Source organism: Misgurnus anguillicaudatus, chromosome 21, assembly GCF_027580225.2.
Source record: "Misgurnus anguillicaudatus chromosome 21, ASM2758022v2, whole genome shotgun sequence".
NCBI classification, from domain to species: Eukaryota; Metazoa; Chordata; class Actinopteri; order Cypriniformes; family Cobitidae; genus Misgurnus; species Misgurnus anguillicaudatus.
The window spans coordinates 52,693,421-52,719,397 of record NC_073357.2 but is presented as its reverse complement, the minus strand read 5'-3'; the positions used below and the strand labels follow the sequence as shown (position 1 = coordinate 52,719,397).

Below are 25,977 nucleotides of genomic sequence, written 5' to 3'. Positions count from 1 at the left end.
CACCGAACTAAGTTTCTTTTTTGTTTAAGTGAACATAAACAGCTGGATGTTACAGAGTATATTGAAACTTAAAGCAGTCTGTCTTGGGTCTTAAAGTGACAGTAGCCTGCTGCTTTCTGTGTCGGAAATGTGTTGATTTTATAATAAATATATTTACATTTAATACAAATGTCTGAACATTAAAACAAGATTTTAGTATTTGTATTTGTCATGTTCTGAATAAAAAGTAGTTTAAAACCATTAATAACTGTCTGGTTTTTACAATTTTCATTCAGGAGCAAAAATCTGCCTTTAAATTTCACAGGAATAAAGATTTGCTATTTATCATGATAATTATCGATATTGTCTGACATGGAAAACATTTTATCGATTTTTTTGTCATATCGCCCAGCCCTAAGGGGCGGTTTCCCCGAGAGGGATTAGACTAGTCCTAGACTAAAATAAAATAAATGTAAGAGCTGTCCAAAGTGAAAACAACAATATCTTAAAATACATCAGTGCCCTTTGTTTTGCCTCAATATGCATACAAGTAATGTTCTTACAAAGGCAGGTTTGTTAAAATTAGTTATATTTCCTAATTAAACTATTAGTCTAGTCCTGGCTCAAGATAATCCCTGTCCGGGAAACCACCCAATAATATGTTTAACATTTTAAGCCTTAAACTCTTTTTAAGTCGTAAAAATGTCAAAATATAAATAAAAATGTATCGAGTTGTAATCTTTAGGGATGTGCTGTTGAGGAAATTTTCCCACAGACTAATAAACTTATTTAATCTTCAACTTCAGACCTTGATCAACATTAACATTATTCAATATTAACAAAACCAATAAGCCAGGTGATATGATGGTGATATAGCTGCATGGAAACTGAAATAAACTAGCTGGATTTTCCCTGTATCTTAAAAACATAAGCCACATAAGTTTGTGGTTTATTACAATCTTCATGAAAACCCAACAACAATAAAACAAAAGCATACAAAGCAAAAAACAAAGGAAGAAATGAAACCTTAACAACATATAGAGTTTGGTTCCAAAACACAATAAATCCATTTTGACTAATTTGGGTAAAAATTTGTTTTCTATACCAAGAAAGTGACAAGATGAAACCACTATTTTCTGTTACAAACTTTCACATAGCATCTTTAGGTTATAATAACATTAAAAATTCAAATCCATAATTTGATTTTTCAAGAGTTTTTTTTTCCAAAATGCTATAAATCTATTGAATCAATATATAAATGTGCTTTTATCTTTGCCATGTTATATTCATTTAGTTGACTAGTGGTATACATGGGTTAAAAAAATAAATGGCATTAATCAAAACACTTACTTTGTCATATTAAGAACACTGTCATTGCTGCTGTCATCCTTGGGACGTCGTCGCTTTTTTGACAGCGATCAGCTGTAAAATGTTTTTTCGTTGAACGAGTTAAATAATGAAACGTTTTCATAAGATCACCTGGGGTCAATGTGTTAGCATGACCGAAGCTTGATGCTGTCAGGAGAACAAGCAACAGCCGGCATTTTTCCTTCTCCAGAGTGCCTCTCATGTAAATTATTCGAATTTGATGGCTTACGTTTGTTTCCCGCCACAGAAAACCACCACAGGTTTATCAATGCCATCCAATTTACCATTTTATTTTGTTTGTTTGTTGATCACAAAGTAGATGAGGAAAACTAGCATACAGTGTGTATTCAAAGCACCGCCATTATTGTTTACAATGCGTGGAATGGTGCGCTGTGATTGGTTAAGCGGATTTATTGCATTCTGTAGAGGAGGACTGGCGTTTGTCGCGGTTTGGAAAAAAGGGAGAAAAAATCACAGAATAACACGGCGGAGATTAAATTTTGCATAAAATTAAGAATTTACTTTTAAATACTGACCTGATACAACACTGATTTTGGCAGTAAGAATTTTTTTTAAATGACGTTTAACACGTTTTGGAACCAAACTCTTTATATATGTGTTTATAACTGCACACCTCGCGCTGAAGTGCCTGACTTTGTGACCACGCACCTCAAGCTATCAATAAGTTGTTGCAGCCCTACTTGAAAATTAGGGTTAAGAAAAAAATTACATTTTTGCTAACTAGCACATATGGAATCATGTCTGTGGGTAGATTAAGTGTAGTGTTAATAATTCACACCTCCTGTTTGCTCTTAGTGGTGTAGCCTTGAACGGACTCCCGTGCCACCAGTATCTCCAGGGCTTCCTGGACTGTGCGGATCTTCTCCGACTGGATGTCCAGCTGCAGTGTAAAGAAGGGCTGCAGGGTGGCCGACTCTTTTGAGCTCTGCTGGTATACCACAGATCTGATGAAAGACAAGAACATGGTTCTATTAAAATAGTCACACAGACAACAACAGAAAACCCACAAGAGACGCATGCATATAAAGTGCTGCAAGTTAACAATCGACCTCGTTTAAAAAGCAACTTTTAAAAGGTCAAATTAAACCAATACTATGTGTTAAAGGAAAGCAAAAGAAGCACTTTGCTACTCAAACTCTCCCATGTGGCAACCTCCAAGTGACTCTGGCTCTTGTGGCCAAAGTCAGGCCAGAAGTGTGCCAAACCAAACCCTTAAACAAACAGAGTGAGAAAAGGTTTCATTTAGGTTTTGACACCCCCACAAGCTCAGGCGTCTGCTTTTCTGTAGTTACCCAATTTAGACAGGCGGGTGATGATGGTGGTGGTGGTGAGGAGCCACAGGGCTTGTTATTGTGCAGGGGAGAACTTAAGTGAGACAGTGGGACTGTTTGTAATGGCTGCTGCCACACAACTTGGATGAGCATCAGGACAGAAAGATGGGTTGAAGATGGTACCGCACTCACAAAGTTCTCACGTCGTACCAAACAGTGCCGTGCGAGCCAACGAAAACAAGGCCAAACCCATTGCTGGTGCCACAGTTTCTATTCCACAAGTTTGTTTTTCTTGCAAACGTGCTGTATATCTGTCCATCTCAGTGGTTTTATGCGCCAAAGACGTCAGGTGTCTCATAGCCACTGTATGAGGGTTATGACGTGACAGTGGAGGCTATAAAACATTTTAGGACAAGTACCACCTACATTTAGATGCCACAACCAAGTACGCTCCTTTTATTTTTTGTGGAAAAAGTGACTTCTGTGCTTAGATATACATGGTATTTTTTTATTAATGCCTAGTACTCTTGCAGTTAAGATAAATTATGGTGTTGCACAACCTTCGTCAGTCCCTCAACTGGCCTTTTATATAAAACAGACTTTGTTAACATTTGTATACATTTACGCATTTGGCAAACGCTTTTACTTACAGTGCATTACAAGGTGTACATACATCAGTATGTGTGTCCCCTGGGTTTGAACCCATGACCCATTACAATGCAAATGCAATAATACAGGATAATGAAAACAATAATTTAAACAGTCAACATGAACTAAATGTTGGGACTACTTGTCTACTACACTTAGAAGGATCTCACAATTGAAACCTACCTGATGAGGCCACCAAATATGTCTGTGATGGGAGTACGGATGAAGTCTGCATGGCGGGTGATGGAGGTTTTGTTTTTGGGTCCCACCTGCTCCCACTCATCCTCATTTCCCTCCTCCTCTTTCTCAGCAGAATCTTCCTCCACACCAGAATGAGACTCGGGGCCGTTCGGCGTGGGGGCTTCTACTCAAGAAACACTAAATTTAAACCACGTATTCAGCTAACAAAAATCTGCCTGAAATTGAGTGACTCTAGAGTGCATAAGGGACCAACCAAGTGCCTGACTTCTGCTGTAACGAGTGCAAAATTCAGAAAGGAACGTACTCTCTTCCTGTGGACAGATAAGCTTCTTCAGGGTCACCATTTCCTCATGCAGTCCGTTCAGTATGAAACCGAGGTACTCCTCTGCATCCTCCTGTCGACCCTGAAAATGTGAAAGGAGTAATATCATTTATTACACGGCTGCTTGAAATGCTCGATTCTGATTGGCCAGTTGTGTCTACTTGATTTTGTGAATTTCCCACTGGAATTAATAAAATGTCCAACTATCCATCAATCTATGGTATCTATCCATCCTCCTATGGTATTTATAGTATCTATCTATCTATCCATCTATCTATCTATGGTATTTATCTATCCATCCTTCTATGGTATCTATCCATCCTTCTATGGTATCTAAGGTATCTATCCATCCTTCTATGGTATCTATCCATCCTTCTATGGTATCTAAGGTATCTATCCATCCTTCTATGGTATCTATCCATAGAAGGATAGATACCATCCATCTATGGTATCCATCCATTTATCCATCCATCTATCTATGGCAGTGTTTCTCAACTCTGGTCCTCGAGGACCCACTTTCAGAAAGTTTTAGATGTCTCCTTATTTAAAACACCTGAACCAACTCCTCAGCCTCCTTCCAAAATGTCTCCCTAACAAGCTAATAATTTAAATCAGGTGTGTTAATTAAGGAGACATCTAAAACATTTTGGAAGGGGGTCCCCGAGAACCAGGATTGAGAACCACTGATCTATGGTATCCATCCATCCTTCTATGGTATCCATCCATCCATCTACAGTATCCATCCATCCATCCTTCTACGGTATCTATCCATCCATCCATCCATCCTTCTACGGTATCTATCTATCCATCCATGGCATCCCTCCATCCATGATATCTATCCATCCTTCTATGGTATCTATCCATCCATCCATCTATCTATGGCAGGGGTGGGCAATTCTGTTCCTGTAGGGCCACAGTCCTGCAGAGTTTAGCTCCAACCCTAATCAATCAAGTGATACTGAAAACTTTGATTAGATTTTTCAGGTGTGCTTGATTAGGGTTGGGGCTAAACTCTGCAGGACTGTGGCCCTCCAGGAAGAAAATGGCCCACCCCTGATCTATGGTATCTATCCATCGATCTATGGCATCTATCCATCCATCCATCCATCTATGGCATCTATCCATCCATCCATCCATCTATGGCATCTATCCATCCATCCATCTATGGCATCTATCCATCCATCCATCCATCTATGGCATCCATCCATCCATCCATCTATGGCATCTATCCATCCATCCATGGCATCTATCCATCCATCCATCCTTCTAATGCTATCTATCCTTCTTTCTATAAATCTATCCACCCTTCTATAAATCTATCCATCCTTCTATGGTATCTATCCATCCATCTATTATCTATCCATCTATATCCATCTCCTATTTATCCATCCATATCCATCTCCTATCCATCCATCCATCCATATCCATCTCCGATCTATCCATCCATCCATCTCCAATCCATCCATCTAACTAACTATCTGTACATCTACCAATCTATCCACCCACCCATCCATCTCTGCAGAATTACCTAATTGCCATTCATAAAGCTTACACTCATTGGCTTGAAAGCAAAACAGATGAATAGCTAGAACACATTTTTGGACAGGATAATAGATTTTTAGGTTGCTGCATTTGGAAGACCACCATGCATTCACAGACTCTGCTCATTAACAGCTTTATCTTTAACAGTCAATCTGGTTCATTAGGATTCTTACTTAGGAAGACATTTAGTCCTAGACATTAGTGAATGTGCAGACAGATACGAGCAGAAACTGAACTGGAAGGTCTTGTCTTCAGACGTACCAAGCACAATCACTTCTCATTGTGACCTCACTGTGACGTGGCCAAACATAAAACTCAAGACTTTTAACATTTTCTCAAGCAACCCCAAAGTGGTGCTTTCTCATGAAAAACATGCTGCCATAATGCCATGGCATTGCTATGTGGTTTAACTAAGTCTGAGCAACAGTGATCATGATACTTGTTACTATTGTTGTAGTTCTCCACTATTTAAAGGTCTCAGTCTCGTCTTGGAATCGACCGCATTTTTACTCGGCCTCGTCTCGGACAAAGAGGACTCAGAATTTTATTTCAAGACCGGTCAAGACCACAACTGATGGCACATCACATTTATTTTTTATCATTAGTTTTATGCAGTTTATTCAGGTTTGGCATATGATTTTTGGCATTGTTTAAGAATTGTTTAAGTGTCTCCCAATTACCTAAAAACACCTGCATTGTGTTAAGTGGATGGCAAGCCATGGAAAGACAGTTCAGAATAAATGGTTGATTTCAGCTCTTTAGTGTTTGCTCACTTTTATTTGCTTATAGACAAAGATAAATTCCCACATATCTGCAATGCCTTTGATTATTTTATCAACTTCTCTGTGTGTGCGTGTGTGTATGCCATCACAGACAGACAAGAAGTGCCTAATCATTATGCATATTCCACTATTTATCATAAGTGTTTTAATGCAGTGACTTGCACTGGTCTTGGTCTTGGTCTCGACCCTTTAAAGTCTTGGTCTTGTCTCTGCCTGTCTTGGTCATGACTTGGTCTCGGTTTAGGTGGTCTTGACTACAACACCACTTGTTACTAATCTTCACTGAAAACTTACCTTCTCAGAAAGGCTTGATTTGATGAGGGTGAGGAGTTTGTAGATATATGTGGGTTCAAAAGGAACGCCCGTTCTTATGTCTTTTATTATCTTGTCTCCAGTAGCTAGAAAAGAGACAAAAAAGGATACCTTTATTACATAGCTCATTAGAATTTAAATGACATTCATCCAAAACCAAAGATATGGTCATTGTTTCCAAACATGTATACATTTCTTGGTTCTGCTGAATACAAATGAAGATATTTTGAACCAAACAGATCTGGGGCCCATTCACTTTAATCTGTTTTGTTACGATTTTTCAAAATATCATGTGTGTACAGCAGAAGACATTTATACAGGTTTTTAACAATGTTAGGAAGAGTAAACGATGACAACATTTTCATTTTTGGGTATACTATCCCTTTAAAGATCATGAGTTTCTTAAAAGCAAAACACTGTGTATGTGTGTGTTACAAGAAAGACGACAACTATATGTTCAAGTTCAAACAAATGTGTGTTGCATTTCATTTCTAAAGTGATGATGTCATCAGCCCTTACATAAAATGGGTAAACAATGTAAAGATGTTGTGTCCTGGGTCAGTGTTGAAGAATTTACCTTGCAGTTTGGCCTTGGAGGGGACAGGCATATTGCTGAACTCATTCACAAGCCGAACACTACAAAACGAGAGACCAGATTAAAACTGACATTTTATTACATGCACTTCACAATAGAAAAAAACTCACACAAGATTGGATTTGCACCTGTCACTTTATTAACAAATGACATGATTTCAACTTTACATAATATTGCAGCTCCTAATAATAAAATATTGGCCAATCAAGCAACCAAAATTGAATTTTTTAACCATTCTGATTTAGGTACACCAAGCAATAACTTTTGAAAACAGTGCACGAGGCAAGCATGATGGCAGCAGAATTCATATATATGAGACTAGAACAGAACTTACAAGTTATCAATCATGGGTGTTGATGTACAGGGTCTCTGCATTTCACTGAAAAGGGGAATAGACTTCATCAGATGATACATGGGTGGACACGCAATAAGGGCCTGCAGGGTCTGAAACTCAGAGTCAAGGGACAAAAACGCTAAACAAGAGACTCAGTGATCGAATCTCGAAGACCAGGAGACCAACAAAAAGGATACAGCGTTGATATAGCACCAGTTTCCTTTGTTTATCAGTCCTCGTGGTTGCAAAGACACTGGTTTGTGTATTAACTTCACATTCTCGATTATTTCTGATGGGTGGAAAGAAAAAGACATTACACTTGGAAACTATGATGTCAATCTAAAAAGTGAAAAAGGTTGATGTGTTGTTCACCACTCGAATCTCGAGTCATGTGACTGATGCACATGAAGCTCTTTGATGCAGAATGAGGACGTTTCTTTGCCACGCCTAGGAAGGGAGGCTGAAATGATGTTACAGCTCCCATGGTAACGTGGAAATTTTAATGAGGGATGCACCAATATATTGGCCTATAATGGGTATCTGCAGATAAAAGCATTTTTCCCCCAATATCAGACATTGCAGGTGGTTTACATCGATGCATCCCTTATTTTAATGTATTAAATATAAAAAATAGAATTATGGGAAAAGATCACCTTAAAGGCAGGGTGCATGATCTCTGAAAGCCAATGTTGATATTTAAAATCACTTAAACACACCTCTACCCCAATAGAATCTGGACCTTCTTTTGATAGACCCGCCCCAACAATACGCAACCCAGGCAACGAGCCCGGTTAGTAGACATGTCCCTTAATGCTGATTGGCTACAAGTGTGTTTTGGTACTCGGCCCAACATTCTTTTCCAAAGTGTTTTTCAAAAATCATGCACCACGCCTATGAAAAGTTTGCTCTATTTTAAACCCATACGACTTATTCATGGAACACCAAAGCAATTTTAAAGCCTAAACCTTTCATAAGCAATTACAAATGTTAGGCAGATTTGGAATTTCAACTGCGGTACAAGCACCACAAGTACTCCATTAGTCTAAAAAAAGTTCTGAAGCTATTTAGGTTTAAAACAACATTTCTGGCTGACCCAATTTGATAGACTTAATACATTGTCTGCACATTGACTAACTTTGTAAATGGCAGGTTAAAAGTGCATTGTGTAACTTTTAGAAGGATCTCTTGACAGAAATGCAACATAATATACATAACTATATTATCAGTGGTGTATAAACACCTTACAAAATGAACTTTGTTTTTCATTACCTTATAATAAGCAGTTTTTAGCTACATGCGAATTCCCTTACATGGAAGTCGCCATTATGTTTCTACAGTAGCCAACTAAGCCGTTGGTTGCAATTTACAATCTCACCACTAGATGCCACTGAAAATCTACACAGTGGACCTTTAAACCATACCAGATTTAATGTGCATACAGAACTCTTATGCTGCGTTCACACCAGTCGCGGTAGAGGCGTATAGTGCGAGTGATTTTATTGTTAAAGGATTAGTCCATTTTCTTAAAAGAAAAATCCAGATAATTTACTCACCACCATGTCATCCAAAATGTTGATGTCTTTCTTTGTTCAGTCAAGAAGAAATTATGTTTTTTGAGGAAAACATTGCAGGACTTTTCTAACCCTAATGGACCCCAATAGAACCCAACATTTAATACTTAACACTTAACAATTTTTTTCAACGGAGTTTCAAAGGTCTACAAACGATCCCAAACGAGGCACAAGGGTCCCATCCAGCAAAACGACCGTCACTCCTTCACAAGAAAAATAAAAAATATGCACTTTTAAACCACAACTTTTCGGCTGGTCCGGTCCAGCGCGACCTAACGTAAATGCGTAGTGATGTAGGAAATCACGTGTTACATATAAAACGCACATTTGCGGACCATTGTAAACAATAAACTGCCACAAAGACATTAATTAGTATCAGTTGACATACAACAACGTCGGAACGGTCCTCTTTCTCAACACATGTAAACACTGGGGCGGAGTTTCGCGTTCGTCCTCTGTGACCTCTTGACGTGATGGCGTATTGCGTCGGGTCACGCTAGCACATCACGACCGGATCTGGACGAGAAGTTGTGCTTTGAAGGTGTATATTTGTCACTTTTATTGTCAAAAATGACAATCGTTTTGCCAAACAAGACCCTTGTGCCTCGTTTGGGATTGTTTGTGGTCCTTTGAGACTCAGTTGAAAAAAACTGTTGTGTGTTGAGTTAAGTAATAAATGTTGGGTTCTATTAAAGTCCATTAAAATGAGAAAAATCCTGCAATGTTTTCCTGAAAAAACATAATTTCTTCTGGACTGAACAAAGACAGACATCAACATTTTGGGTGGCATGGTGGTGAGTAAATTATCTGGATTTTTCTTTTAAGAAAATGGACTAATCCTTTAAGTCAATGTGAACGCCAACGCGTCTGGAGGTCTCGTGCCGCAAATGAGGCGTTTAGCGTCGCGCGGTAGACGCAATTACGCCTTGTTCGCGCGAATGATGCAAATTGAGGGTTGCTGCGGAAAACGCGCAATTTGAACATTTTTAACTTTAGCGGAAAAACGCGCCGTGTTAACCAATCAGGAGCTTGCTCTAGTAGCGACGTGATTACAGGAAGCAAGCGGGATCGAATGAAGCGAGTAAACTCAAACTGTTCTAGCGGTACACGCGGATTTGACGCCTCAAACGTGGCTGGTGTGAACCCACGGTTAAATACCCGGTAAAAAAACAGCCTTTTTAATTCTTAAAGGGATAGTTCACCTAAAAAAGAAAATTCTGTCATCATTCACTCACCATCATGTTGTTACAAACCTGCATAATTTTTTTGTCCTGATGAACATAAAGGAAGATATTTTGAGAAATGTTTGTAACAAACCCTTCGTGGACCTCATTAACCGCCATAGTAGAAAAAAATAATACTATGGAAGTAAATGGGCTCCACAAACGGTTTGGTTACAAACATTTCTCAAAATATCTTCCTTAGTGTTTATCAGAACAAAGAAATGTACACATGTTTGTAACAACATGAGAGTGAGTAAATGACAATTTTAATTTTTGGGTGAACTATCCCTTTAAGGGCCAATGAAAGTATAACACTCAAAAACATTAATATTTATAGAAGAACCTCAAGGTAGTAAAATGCTACAAAAAGAGTCTAATAAATACCCTTTTATGGGCCACTTTAATCCCATATGATAGTTTGCATGTTGTATCAATTTAATTCATGCCAAGTCACATTCATCACATCACACCTCAAAATAACAGCAAGAGAAGAAATCCAGACTATAAGAAAATGCATAATAACTCTCGGTAGAAAACTCCTAAAACTTAAACAAGGGCAGCCAATGGTCAGGACAAGAGCAGAGATTCATCTCTGTGTAGAATTTGTCCAAGTCTCTTATCAGAGATAAATAATTAACAAATGAATGCTGATGTAAAAACACACAATCCCTATTTTATGGATTATGGCATATATGTAATAAATAACAGATTCACAACATTAACAAATCTTCTTTCCATTAAGAATCTTGAAGAAAAGCAGTCATATAACTGCCATCAATCAAGCCAACACTCTTTCCTGTTATGCAATTAAATGTTCATTCAACCAAGCGATGAGTCTAGAAAAGACGAGTGCCACACACCACCTCTGAGATCAATTTAACGCATCCAGTCGTAATATATGGAAAGTCTGTGCAAAGCACCGTGCAGCCAAATTTTTATTACAAATAAGAGATTTGGATGAGATTTTCAGCACCAAATACCTCTTGCGCAACATCTTTTATAATACAGAAAGTGCAGGAAAAAACCCACATAGAGATTTATAGCAGTGGGAGTCAGTGTGTGTTTTAATGGTCAATATACACGGTCTACCACACAGGTTGAGACAATGCTGAAATAAATGTGACCCTGTCTATAAAATCCAGGCTAAAGTCTCAATCCTTATTTCTTTGGCATTGTCTTCATCCAAATTAAAGATTTTAAGGTTTTTTTTTTTCACAGAATGTTCTTTAAATTATGTAGGATGACTGAAAAATGTGTTTGGTTTTCACATAGAGGGTCACAAATGTGCAGTCATGCTCTTCTGGAGGGCATGCAAAGACTTCTGAGGCATTGTAACGACATCATAATAGTGGTGGCATACTAATACTCTCATGTGGTTTCATTCTGAGCACAAGCTATTCCAAAAGCATTTTGATAAATTTGAGTGAAAAGATAAAGATGTGATAAAATATTGTGACCAAAGCCCCCCTGTGCTAAACTTAACGGCTTGAGTAATGCCTGGACTTCACTGTATTCTGTTGGCACTGCTGCCATCTTGTGGACAGAAATGCAAATAACAGCATTTAGAAAAAAAGCTAGTTCATCTGAACACATAAAATACTAAAATTAATATATTGTAATAACATGCTATTTCACTGGCAACATTTTATTTCCCAAAGTTATTTACAAGAGCAGCTTTGTGGTTCAAAGGGACCCTCCAATTTTTTTAAATAGGCTTATTTTCCAGCTCTCCTAGAGTTAAACAATTGGGTTTTACTGTTTTGGAATCCCTTCAGCTGATCTCCGTGTCTGGCGATACCACTTTTAGCATAGCTTAGCGCATTTCATTGAATTTGATTAGACCATTAGCATTGCACTCAAAAATAACGCGAGATTCTATATTTTTCCTATTTAAAACTTGACTCTTCTGTAGTTACATTGTGTACTAAGACCAACAAAAAAATTAAAAGTTGGGATTTTCTAGGCTGATATGGCTAGGAACTATTTACTCTCATTCTGGCGTAATAATCAAGGACTTTGCTGCGGTAACATGGCTGCAGCAGGCGCAATGATATTACACAGTACCCAAAAATAGTGCCCTTGGTAACTTTCAATAGCTGAGGACTATTTTCGAGCACTGCGTAATATCACAGGGCTCGAAATTGCCACCATTTTGGTCGCATATGCGACCGAAATTTTATCTGTGCGACCTTAAAATATATTTGGGAGCATTTGTGCGACTGCCCATTTTGTTGTGACGCGAGTTGATTGTGATCCTGCGTGCTGGCGCTGTCCCAGGTTCAGTGTTCTCTCCAACGATACATAACCAATCAAATTTCACCATTAAGTTCTTGCGTTTAATGAAGACCGCAGATTGGCTAATATGAGCGTCAGTCATTCCTTGTTGCCGTGAAGCGCGTAAATGTGAAAAGACGAACGCGTCGCGAGCATGACGAGAGCGGGCCGATTACAGCCAAGGTTATTACTGTATTTTTTGACGACGATCGGGATTCAAATGTAACTCCACCACCGGAAAATACGAGTTGACGTTAAACCTTTCAGAGAGAGTGTCTTAAAGATTTCGAGTGTCTATTAAAATGTAACTGTTTACTGTAAAACATGTAAAACGGTGTTAATGGCGGAATCAAAACATTTTAAGCGCCTGACGTACCGTGCTTATACATGGCTATAGTGCCTAAAACACAAGAAGTGTCATGTCATATGTTTTTATTATTGATGGATACACCGACCTGTCTTTCAGTGTGTTTAAGGGTGTATGTGCGCATGCGCTGGTGAATGGACATTCGACAAACATCCTTGTGGTCCATGTTGCTGTGGAATACGACAATGCTGATGGTATGTTTTTGTTGTATTTTTTAAAGCATTGCCTATTTAGTAGTAAAAGCATCCTGGTAATGCAGTTATCAATACCAATATATATTAGCCTTCTATATTAGGGTCACTTTTGTAATGTCACAATTAATCAGTGTTTTACGTGTTTGCTAGATTTTCTATGTAATCTTAGTCATGTTACCTGTAATTGTTAAATTATTATTGCTGCTATACTATTTCAACAGCATTTGGGTATTAATTTAGGAATTTATGCAGCAAAAAATAAAATAAAATAAAATAGAAGACCAACTTTTAAATGCTGGCCATAGGACGTGTAAAGCCCGGTGGTGGTGTTTTATTTTTAATAAAATAAATCTATTAACATTTACATTGTAGTTGTGGTACTTTTTAATTTTTGGATGGATGCGCCTAAATTTTTGCTGGTGCTCCTAACTCTTTAAAGTTGGGAGCACCAGTGCTACCAAATAAAAAAGTTAATTTTGAGCCCTGTATCAGTATTATTCTTCCTACTATGGAAGTGAATGGGGCTCATGATCAGTTTGGTTTCAAACCTTCTTTAAAATTGTCTTCCTTTGTGTTCATCAGAACAAAAAATATATACAGGTTTGTAAAAACATGAGAATAAGACGACAAAATGTTCATTTTAGGGTGAACCATCCCTTTAAAAGCAGATATACTGAGGTTTCAATCTACTGCATATTATTTCTATAAACCAACATGTGACGCAGTCTGTAAAACCCAACTTAAATGGACACTCAAATTTTTTTGAAAATAGGCCCATTTTCCAGCTCCACTAAGTTAAGAGTTAAACACTTGATTCTTACAGTTGTGGAATTCATTCAGCTGATCTACAGGCCTGGCGCTACCACTTTTAGCATAGCTTAGCATAATCTATTGAATCGGATTGGACCATCAGCATCATGCCAAAAAGTAACCAAAGTTTCAATATTTTTCCCCATTTAAAACTTGACTCTTCTGTGGTTACATTGTGTAACAAGACAGACGGAAAATTAAAGGTGCTGCAGCAGTCGAAATGATACTACGCAGCGCCTGGAAATAGTCCCCTGCTATTGAAAGGACTATTTTCGGCTGCTGCGTAATATCATTGCGCCTTCTGCAGCCATGGGACAGCAGCAAAGTCCTAGATTATTACTCCAGAATGAGAGTATAGTTTCTAACCATATCTGCCTAGAAAATCGTAACTTTAAATTCTCCGTCGGTCTTAGTACACAATGTAACTACAGAAGAGTCAAGTTTTAAATAGGAAAAATATCAAAACTCTTTGGTTATTTTTTAGGTGCGATGTTAAAGGAATAGTCTACTCATTTTCAATATTAAAATATGTTATTACCTTAACTAAGAATTGTTGATACATCCCTCTATCATCTGTGTGCGTGCACGTAAGCGCTGGAGCGCGCTGCGACGCTTCGATAGCATTTAGCTTAGCCCCATTCATTCAATGCTACCATTTAGAGATAAAGTTAGAAGTGACCAAACACATCAACGTTTTTCCTATTTAAGATGAGTAGTTACACGAGCAAGTTTGGTGGTACAAAATAAAATGTAGCGCTTTTCTGGGCGGATTTAGGAGAGGAGCTATATTTTGTGGCGTGGTAGCACTTTTGGGAATACTTCGACTCGCCTGAAAAGTCCGCTCCCCTTCTCTCTCTCATAATGGGAGAGGGAGGTTGTTACTGCGCCAAGTCGAAGTACTCCCAAAAGTGCTATTACGCCATAAAATATAGTTCCTCTTTTAAATCCGCTTAGAAAAGCGCTACGTTTTATTTTGTACCACCAAACTTGCTCGTATAACTACTCGTCTTAAATAGGAAAAACGTTGATGTGTTTGGTCAATTCTAACTTTATCTCTAAATGGTACCATTGAACGAATGGGGCTAAGCTAAATGCTATCGAAGCATCGCAGCGCGCTCCAGCACTTATGTGCACGCACACAGATGATAGAGGGATGTATCAACAATTCTTAGTTAAGGTCATAACATATTTTAATATTGAAAATGAGTAGACTATTCCTTTAATGCTCTAATCAGAGTCAATGGATTATGCTAAGCTATGCTAAAAGTGCTAGCGCCAGACCCAGAGATCAGCTGAATGGATTCCAAAACGGTAAAAATAAAATGTTTAACTCTACGGGAGCTGGAAAATTAGCAAATTTTCAAAAAAAAAGTGGAGTGTCCCTTTAAGACATTAAGGGTTTTCAACATAAAATCGACCTATAAATTGTAAAGGACATTCTGTGAAATATAACCTTGATTTCTTTAATATTAACTAAGTAAGGTCATATCAAAGATTGAAATCAAGGTGAAATCAAGGTAACATAAGCATACAGTTGTTACAATTTGTCACATTCATGTGGAAATACTCATGTAAGTGCAATATATAAGCTGCACAAACTCGTGGTTTGATAAACTCAAAACCTTTAATACTCTACCTGCCAATTTTAGGGCCATAGGATCTTCAGATACCGGGACGGGGCTCTCACGCACCTCAGTAGCCTTCTCAGGCAACTCTGTGGCAGCAGGTGCCAACGTGACCATAGCAGGTGCGCTCTTCACCTCAACGTAAGCCTGAGGGCCTCCTGGAAGAGGCTTGGAGTTGTGGAAGAGGCTGGCCCAGGATTTTGGCTGATTGGCCACAGGAGCTGCAGGGGGAGCTGGCGAGACTACAGGCTGTACCTCTGAATCAGGCAGAGGGGTGACCGAAGAATCGGACAGCACCTCACCCGTTTCAGGCGAGTCTTGGAGTCTGTCTGCAGCTTCGGCAGACGGGGCAGTCTCTGGCAGTCCGTTAGCCTCCCCCGAGCCCTCGGCCTCACTCTCATCAGTAGTAGCAGAAATTGTGGTGACAGTGGATGTGGCCACAGCAGCAGGTGGGGGAGAAGGGCTGTGCCCTCCGTTACCCAGAAGTTCTGAATGCTCTAAAGCTGGGGTTTCTGCGTGTTGCTCTGCAGTCCTGGCATAATTTGCCACCCCACTGCTCTGAGACGACGATGATGAATTAGGCAAAGAAGCTGCACCGTTACTGTCCAACAATGCAGCAGCTCTGCTTGTCAAGTCCAATGTTGAATTGTCAGGGCTATCACAAGTCCTCTGATGGGAAAGGGGGGAGGTTTGGGGGGTTGATGCAGGGGATGTTACAGAAGCGGGGGGAAGAAGCTCAGCCTCAGAAAACCCCTCCCCGACCATGTCCTCCGAGCCCATGAGCGGAGCGTTTGGAGTGTGTCCATTTACCAGCCCTGAACCCCCAACTCTATCTGTGACCCCACCAGCGCTGTTCGCACCTTCCAGATAGCTGTAGTATCCCGGCGGTCGTTTTTTCTTTTTCTTTCGTTGCCCCAAGCCGCCCGACACCCCATCCATGTCTGAACAGCCCAGCCCTGAGGTCTCGGAGTTGGTGCCGCAGTGGGAGTTGAAGTCCTCGCCATCTGCAATGTCAGCGATGGGACTTACTGTGGGAAGGGAATTCTGTGACGGTTGGCAACCTAAGATGAACTCAGGAGCCTGAGGGTTCAGAGTGCTGGACACTTTGTACAGTGGATCCTTTAAAGCCAATGACTCGCCACTCATTACCTCATCCACGCCAAACTCGATGTGCTGGTAGTCCTCTCCTGCAGACCAAAACCAAGTTAGATTGATGCATACAGGAGTATTGCATTCCTATAGGGTTATCAATTAAACAAGCAAGATTTCATTTATGGATAAACTTAATTTATAATGTTTAAAATATCTAATTAAATATATGCATCTGAGTTTAAACACAATGAATCTGGATATACCACACAAGAATTTGTGATATTAAAGGGACATTCCACTTCTCTTTGAAAATGTGCTCATTCTCCAGCTCCCCCAGAGCTAAACACCCGATTCCCACCGCTTTGGAATCCATTCAGCTGATCTCCGGGTCTGTCGCTAGCACTTTTAGCATAGCACAATTCATTGAATCCGATTAGACCATTAGCATCGTGCTAAAAAATAACCAAAGAGTTTCAATATGTTTCCTATTTAAAACTTGACTCTTCTGTAGTTACATCGTGTACTAAGACCGACAGAAAATCCAAAGTTGCGATTTTCTAGGCAGATATGGTTAGGAACTATACTCTCATTCTGGCGCAACAATCAAGGACTTCGCTGTCGCAACATGGCCGCAGCAGGCGCAGCGACACCACGCACTGCCCGAAAATAATTCCCTGCCATTGAAAGTAACCAAGGGGACCATTTTCAGGCAGTCTGTAATATCACTACGCCTGCTGCAGCAATGTTACGGCAGCAAAGTCCTTGATTATTACGCCAGTTTGAGAGTATAGATCCTAACCATATCTGCCTAGAAAATAGCAACTTTTAATTTTCTGTCGGACTTAGTACACGATGCAACTATAGAAGAGTCAAGTTTTAAATAGGAAACAAATTGAAACTCTTTGGTTCGTTTTTGGCGCGATGCTGGTGGTCTGATCGGAATCAATGGATTGTGCTGGGCTGTGCTGGAGGTGGTAGCGCCAGACCCGGAGATCAGCTGAATGGATTCCAAAACTGTAATAACCAAATGTCCAACTCTCGGGGAGCTGGAAAATGGGAAGACTTTCAAAAAAGTGGAGTGTCCCTTCAAAATGCAGATTTTAAGCAGCGAATGATTCAGTTTCAAGTGAATTAAAAGTGTGTTAGTGAATGCAAGTCACAATTTCTTTAAGACTCTATATGAGTCTCAAAAAGTGCCCAGTAATCTTCAAAAATAAAAGCAACCAGAAATATTCATCATGGGAACACAAGCTCCCAAGCAATGGATAAATGAAGAGACAAAACCACCTTTTCTGTTAGTACTCGTTTTAGAAGATTTATTTTGAGAAAGCATGAAGGACAAACTCATAAGCATGTCATGGACCATCAAGACACCTTGCTTTTCAGCATGGTTCTCTCTTTTGATGTCCCAAGATTCACGATTTAATTCCACTCATGAACTGATGAGTTTTGGGACAGAAATTTCCAGGTAAGTATTGTCAAAAAAGCCTCCCATCAACTCTAAGCACTGCAGGTAGATGCAGAGAGTCACCTGGCTCCTAAACATGCAAAGCGCCACAGATTAAATGAACAGGCAGGAATAAGAAGTAAGGGTTTTAGGTTGATAAAGAAGGTTTAAGGTTTAGAAAGCTGTCAGTGTTTAAGATCTGTGTTTTGAGTTCTGCAACGAAAACAGAAAAAAAGTAAGGCGCCGTGTAGTGGACCGAACACTCACCGCAAACCTGCCGTCTCAATGATTCCGTTATGCAAGGCATATCAGGAGTGTAGTAACCTCCTAAATAATTGATACAGATGAGGGTGAAGGTCACAAGTACCCGAGAGGGCAATACGATACTGTCTCGGGACAGATTATTATGACTACAGAGATGGGCATGTAGTCTAAGAAGGTCTGGCAAATGTGGACCATTCCATTACAAATAGCATTAGGATGTAAACAGGACTATTGACAATTTGGTATTTTCTATCCCAGGTGTGAAATGTGTAAGCATATACATGTATAAAACCATTGTTTGATTGGATCCACTTCTGATTAAAGGCCCATAGCTCATATCTTTATTTGTGAATTATGGTTATTAAAGTAAATGTTGAGAATCTTACCTGAGGGGTGACTGACGCAGGAGACTTTATCATTGAAGGGGGGAAGCTGATAAGAAATTTGCATGAGATCACATGAAGGCAATAAAAAACATGCTAATTTCACTGTAAAAACAGTTAGGTACACACCAAGCCGACGGTTGCGCAGATTTTCAGAATCTTAACCTTTGTGGGTTCACTACCCGTTCAGGTTGTTCGTGTACAAAAAGGCCACTAAATTAAAGCGGCTGTAAAAATTTCAGATGATTTTTTTTCACTTTTTTTGCATAAATCTGTTAATCACCCTCAGTACTGATCAAAACTACCAAATGTTTACAAAAATTCCATGATTTTAACCCTTCAATTTCCAAGTTCATAAGTGATGAATGCTGTTATACGCCATATAACTCAATGTACAAGCCAAAAAATTAAGCACTTTTTTTGCACAGGTCTACTAATAGGTTAATGGTGCCACATGGTGATCAACAGTAAAATGACAAATTTTACCTCTTAGCAAAAGGAAAAACCACCAACAATCAAGAATGCATGATAATAAGGTGACATGACTTTGCAATCAAAAAAAAATGTCTTTATAATGGAAGTCAATGGGGCAAAAAAGCCACAAACAACTAATTAAAGGAAAAAATAAAATCTGATGCTGCCCAAAAACTAAAAATGCATCAAAGACAATGTTTTTACCAATCTTTGACAAGCCCAAGACTGTGAAAGAGTGAAAAAAAATCCAGTCCACAATCACTTTTTATATTGAAAATCTGTTATTTTGTGTATTTTTCCCCATATCAGTGACATAACTTATGAACTTGGCAATTAAAGAGTCAAAATAATGAAAACCCTGCAAACATTTGGTACCCTTGATCAGTACCTGAGGGTGATAAAAAATTTATTTGATACATTACAGGCGTTTAATTTAGTGGCTTCTTTGTACACGAACAACCTGAACAAGTATTCAAATTACCCACGGTATATTGTTGAGTTTTTGAAAAATTTCAAAAGCATTTTCTCAAAATGTTCTTCAATATAAGATTTGTCACCAAAAATAATTCCATTTGCTAAAACACAGGGAAAGCTGTGGCCAAATTAAGACGAAAAAGGGCCAAACGTGGCCTAAACAACCCATAAGGGTTAATAAAAACTTTAATTTATATTTTTTATGGCATCTCATCTTTACAGGTGCAGAACGGACGTACTACTTGCCCGCCATTCGTTTGGTGCATCAGGGCAACTTTGGACCCAGACACGGTCAACATGCGGGAAAGGTAATCCGACCTCACCCTATTTTGCACTACTTACGGTTTGGTGTGTCCTAGGCTTTAAAAGTCTTGAATATATCAATTTAGAAATGTATATCCAATTGGGTTCGCTTTTGTTTAAAGCAAACAAAGCAAAGGTAAAACATTTCACAGATGATACAAAGTTTTGAGAGATCTCCATAGTGGCATGAAATATTTTAACCAAATGGAAATGGTGGGCAGCATTTACGATTGTGTCCGAAATAGCCCCATATAACCGCATTGACTATTCCCTACATCAGTTCACTAAAGGGGTGTAACGATATTTTGCGATACCCATTATAATACCTGTCTGGTTTTGAATCGCAAAAGACGATATTATGCACGGCTCTTTCGTGTGCTATGGCTATTTGATCATTAGAAAGTACTTATAAATCTAAAAATCATAATTTGAGTTGTTTATAGCATGCATTTATAAAAACAAAACACTCGACAAATATAATCATTATAAATATTCTTTATTATCATGAAAATAAATATAAATGTTTGAAGAACAGCGATATAAATATGCTTATACATTTCCTGAAGCTGCCTGTGTAATGGTCCTTCTTCTGCGGCACATATCGAGTTTCTACACAAGAGCGCCATCTGGCTTTTGGATGCATCTATATTTCACCATAATTTATTGAGAAGCACAACAAGCAGAATCCCACAATGTATCGTTACACGCCTACTAATATAGTCCACTTGAATCGCGATTAATCTATTGCAGAATAAAGGTTTATATGTGTGTACCATGTATATATAAATATGCAAACATACATGTTTATACACATGCATGTGTGTGTATTATTTATACAAAGTTATTTTACACAGTACACACACACATATGATGTAAACAAAAACTTTTATTCTGCAATAGATTAATCGTGATTAATCGTTATGCAACCCTATCCTGGAGGGTACTTGTCCTGCAAATTTTAGTTCCAACCATACTCCCACACACCTGCTTCTAATTTTAAGGTAGCCCTGAACAACTTAAGCAAGTTCAGGTGTGTTTGATTGGGGCTGGAACCGAAATCTGCCGGACAGGCGCCCTCCAGGAACAGGGTTGGACATCCATGAGCTAGCAATTAAGTGTATATCAGTCGTACACTCGTATTGCAATGTATGATGAGATTGCACTCGATATTGTACACTATAATTTCGGACACCCCTACAAAATGGCTGTCCCCTCAAATGGTTCACTATTTAAGGGTATAGGGAACTAGTTCAGACACAGCCCACGTGTCACTGAATGATTTATATATTTTTGTTACCTCAACAAAACAGCGGGGAGACACAAAGAACTGATTGAATTCATCTGGGCTGAATTCCCCAAAGATGTACTGTGGAGAAAAAAGAAACAAATACATATTGTTAAATGACACAAGTAGCAAACAGATTCTTTTAATAGCATAACCACATCTGATAGCAATCATAAAGACGTGCCATAACCCAGAACTGGGGTAACCTGTTTGGCATTAGATTGAGTACAGAGTTACTTTAGACTATAATTCAAGTTTACCCCTGCCGTATTTAATAACAATCAAAGCACCGTGCACGAGTGTAAATGAGGACACGGCAGCCATTATTAACACGTGAATTGCATCATCAGCTTGGCCGAAAGTAAAGAGTAAAGTTGGAAACTGATGAGTCATGCAGAATGGCAATATGGCTCCCTCATGCCCCACTTTACAGAGCAAAGCAATACCACAGACAGACCTGTCATGCACTCACTTTAGACAATGTGTAACACATTGTTTGAGAACAGACATTTCAAAGTTACTTAGTAAAATGTAAATCACTAACAATTGAACTCTTCCAGTGTGACACTGTGATACTTTTATTGCCGTTATCTTTGGCATCACAAAAACTTATTACACACAACACTCCCCTATTCAAGCACATCATATAGTCAACTATATACTTTTAAGTTTCTTTGTTCTTTCAATTTTTACGTGATTAAAACTATAAAAAGCAACCTGAGAATAAAAATTACTTTTTAATGACTTCCATTTAAAACGTGAATAATTACAAATGTAATGTTTATCTCTCTAAAGCGAACTGACATCTAAACTGGCATCTATGTCTTCTTTGGATTTGTCAAACTGACAGTTCCTTTAATAACCAACAATTTACCCTTCAGTGGTTACAATTTCATGCTAGAAAACCTATGAATATATATCCGCCATTCAGTAAATTTGGAGTGAACAGGTGAATTCATGTGTGCTGCAATTTTAAAGGAAAACCTCACATTTTGCAGGTCACATGTTAAAGGCTAGCACTGACCACTAGTACAAAAGCACCCAACAACACCCAAGTTGAGGAGTGATATTTAACTCAAGCTGCAACAAAATTCGCTGTGTATTACTACTAGAGCCCGACCGATATATCGGCATGCCGATATTATGCATTTTCCAAACTATCGGTATCGGCATTCATAATGGCAGATAAATGAATAGGTTAAAAAAAACGGACGAAACACAGAGCCGCAGAGAGAGAGAGGTGAATAAGTTTGGAAAATGGGGGGATTGTCTTATATTCGGATATATACGGTAATTATAAGGTAGCTTATAAGGCAATATAGGGACAAATTATTACACGCACACAAACATTTAGGAGTGACCTTTATCTTGTTTAATGATAATATAAATGATGATGATAGTAATAATGTCATCATTATTTTTTGTAATTATTACCGTCAATAATTTTTGATGTTCCTCTGTTCTGTTGTGACAACAAAAGAAATAAGTTTCTTTTTAAAATGCATTATCATATTATTTTAGTTAAAACTCAGAAATAACTACAAATAATTAATGCTAGGGTTAATATTTTGTTGCGCGTTTCTGAAAAAAAAAAAAAAAACGCCCGATATATCGGAATATAAAACGAACAAACATTTGTATCGGTATCTGCCTTCAAAATCCTTTATCTGTCGGGCTCTAGTATTTACCTTCATCACATGCCTGCTTCTTTGGCTTGGCCTTGATATGATACTGTGTATACACCATGACATGCACAGCGTGGACGTTGCCAACTAGGAACCTGTATGTGTAAGTGCACATCAACGGTCGAGCGACTGCATAAAAACCGACGCTTAGCCTATGGCGTAAAGCCCGATTTATAGTCATGCGTAAGCTCTATGCCGTAGCTACACTGTTAGGCCCGAGGCGGTAACGGGATTACCGCCATACCGCGGTCACGTGACCCATGCCGCGGGTCTAAACTCTTTGCCGTCATAACCGCAAAAAAAAAAAACATTGGCCTGCACTTGTATGTATACGTGGGGATGTTATACACGCAGCTTGTTAACAATCGCAACTTGTTAACTGAACATTAACTGAGATGATTTTCATATTAAATTGTCATTGAGTAGAAATACAGGTGACGTTGTCTGTGACTCGTTTAAAGCAATACAAACATTTTATTTAATTTGAACATCCAAACAGCCGCAACAGATCAACTCAACATCGAAATCAGGTTTCATACATTATCAAATTTTCACACAACAAAGAGCACGCTGTCAGTCCGAGGATTAATATCCAAAGAGGTTAGATTGTCTCTTTTTCATCTAGCCTACAACAGTGGCCATTTTTAAAGCAGGACACATTTCAAAAAGTTTTGCTTTTGCATCTTCTTTCTCTGTTTGTGGAAAAAGACAGACAGACCACGTCATCTTGCGCACACACACGCGTCTCTGTGCAGCTTCCCAGCTATACTCAAGCACGGACACATATGCAGTACAAGTGATTTCTCATACAAATGGTTATTTTACCAGACCATCAGGGCAGCAATAATTTGCATCATTTACTGGCTATTCACAAATTAAGAATAGAAAAGTGGCGAAATGTCTGTAGGCACGTGTGGACACGCACAATGCGTTAACATTTTTTTTTAACTGATAATATTAATTGTTCAAGTTGTTGAATGTTGAAATTGAAGAAATGTGGAAGGAAATAATATTAACTTTACATGTTCCTTAATTAATTTGCACGCGTTTTGTTTTGAAGATAAATCATGCATGTTATTTAACTCGTTGTCTTGCCAATAAACCGCGGGAATTTGTTGATTACCGACTGCGGTAAAAAAAAAAAACAAACCGGCCCAGCCCTATACACCGTAGGTTATCCGTAGCCTGTGCGTAGCCTGACGTGCACCTCGTAAAATTTTTAACAGCGCGTCAGTTCTACACGGACCGCTAGTGCTGTGATTGGTCCATCAGAACCCCTCCCGTCAGGTAAAAAAACTGCGTCATAGGTATTTCCGTTTGCGACGGTGAAAACAAAGATGAGCCAAGTTAAGGAGTGATTTAACTCAAACTGCAACAAACATCACTGTTTATTTACTTCCATTATTGCTGGTCTTCTCAAATCATACATAAGTTGCCGTTTCTTCTTTGTTTGTGGGTTAACTTGCCAAGCTTCTTCTTACGACGGCGCAAAAGTATAAATGAAAACCGACGCGGAACCTAAGCCGACGTGGAACCTACGCCGTAGGACCTTCGCACAACTATAAAGACCCCTTTAGTTCTAGGCAGAAGTATAATAGGTCCTTAAGTGTAATCTGTGAAAGCAAATATGTTAGCAGAGTTCCCAAACCTTAGTTAACTTCAAATTCAAGGATCTTTCAGGGACTTTCCAGGTCCAATACCCTCAAATTCAAGGACTAAATGTAGGGACACATTTCAAGTGAGAGCAAGGTTACAACGTGTTACCTTTTAAGATACACTGGTACAGTTCCCTTTCGTGGGAACTCGTGCTGTGTCACTGCGGTGACACTTTGGGCACGTCTCCAGTGGTAAGTGCGTCTAAATGTGCATATAAATTCAACCAATGGTAAGGCTTAACGACAAAGACAGGGAGCAAACAGTTTAGCATGTGTGCTTAAAGTCTAGAATTTTTTAAGATATTATCCCACACTACACAGGGAATAATATGGATTTTTTTCCAGAAAACTTCTTGCGTAAAATAGATTCAAGCACTTTCAATTACCTGTATCTATGCTTGTATATTTTCAAAAACTTCCCAGAACCTTGAATTTTCCCCCCCAGATTCACAAACTTTCATGGATTTCAAGGACCCGTGGGAGTTAGGACATGTCTAATACAACCACTAACTCGCGGGAAAGTCTTAACTGCCAATAATTATTATTATTAACAATAATGATTATCCACCCAAATATTTAATTATTTGTTCTTATAATAAAGAAATAGTGAAAATAACAGATAACTAGATAAAGCAAAGGGCACCGGGTCTAAAAACTTCCTTTGTGCAATCGATTAGTGCATTGCATGCATGCAATCTTACCCCAATTATGCTTAATAAACTAATAATGTTTAAGGTCTTGTAAACACATAAAACTCTTGCTTTAATCGGGTAAAGGTCATAAACAGCTTAAAGTCTAACATATATATATATATATATTTTTTTTTTCCAATATTGTGGTATTATTAACAAATGACTTATCTGTGAGCTTCATTATTTTTAAAAAATTCGTGTGTGCTCAATCTTTAATCAAAAATGCAAATCTCCTCCCCTCCTCAAAACGATCTCTCTTCACTTCCGGTCATAAGTATGACAGGTTGGCGGGGTCCGGAAGATCGCAGCGATTAGCAATTAGCAACACGACCCAACTTCAAACGATCCAATCAGATCTCGATGGACAAATTCAAATCCAGCCCTGCCTTATTTCATCTCAAAAGCCGTTTCATTCGGATATACGTTACCACGGGGAAAATAAGGCAATCGCTACTTCCGTTTCATGGCGACTAAGCAAAATCTGATTTAGATTTCTGCCCACTACGCCGATTTTCTGTGATAGGTAAACACCTTAACTGGCTTTCTCGCAGTTTTGTTCATGTGCACGTGACTTTGAATGTAAACGTCCCAAAAAAACGTAAGCGCAACATAGTGCATTAAGTCTCATGCAGTTGACAGGGACACTGCAAAATTAAAAACTTGTTACATTTACAAATCCTGTTTAAATGCAGTTTTCTGCATAGCCGGTTTATTGATTTGCATGTAAACGTTTTTATAAAAAGCTGGTTATTAATAGATATCCGCTTATTTTGTGCATGTAAAC

At 38.7% G+C, this 25,977-nt stretch overlaps 1 protein-coding gene across 3 annotated transcripts in view; it reads right to left on the bottom strand.

Annotated features, from left to right (window-relative positions):
* usp10 (ubiquitin specific peptidase 10) overlaps positions 1-25,977 on the bottom strand; it is a 40,939-nt gene that overhangs the window by 8,438 nt on the left and 6,524 nt on the right. Inside the window, exons 2-12 of one of the 3 annotated variants that reach the window (XM_055212963.2) lie at positions 21,174-21,242; positions 18,629-18,674; positions 18,246-18,305; positions 15,451-16,626; positions 7,573-7,664; positions 7,376-7,485; positions 7,024-7,082; positions 6,429-6,532; positions 3,742-3,892; positions 3,471-3,651; positions 2,147-2,312 (exon numbers count right to left, since the gene is read on the bottom strand). In XM_055212963.2, the coding sequence (XP_055068938.2) occupies positions 2,147-2,312; positions 3,471-3,651; positions 3,742-3,892; positions 6,429-6,532; positions 7,024-7,082; positions 7,376-7,485; positions 7,573-7,664; positions 15,451-16,626; positions 18,246-18,305; positions 18,629-18,674; positions 21,174-21,242 (2,214 nt within the window). The remainder of the gene's footprint in view (positions 1-2,146; positions 2,313-3,470; positions 3,652-3,741; positions 3,893-6,428; positions 6,533-7,023; positions 7,083-7,375; positions 7,486-7,572; positions 7,665-15,450; positions 16,627-18,245; positions 18,306-18,628; positions 18,675-21,173; positions 21,243-25,977) is intronic. The other 2 variants (XM_055212972.2, XM_055212980.2) reach the window with 2 other exon arrangements.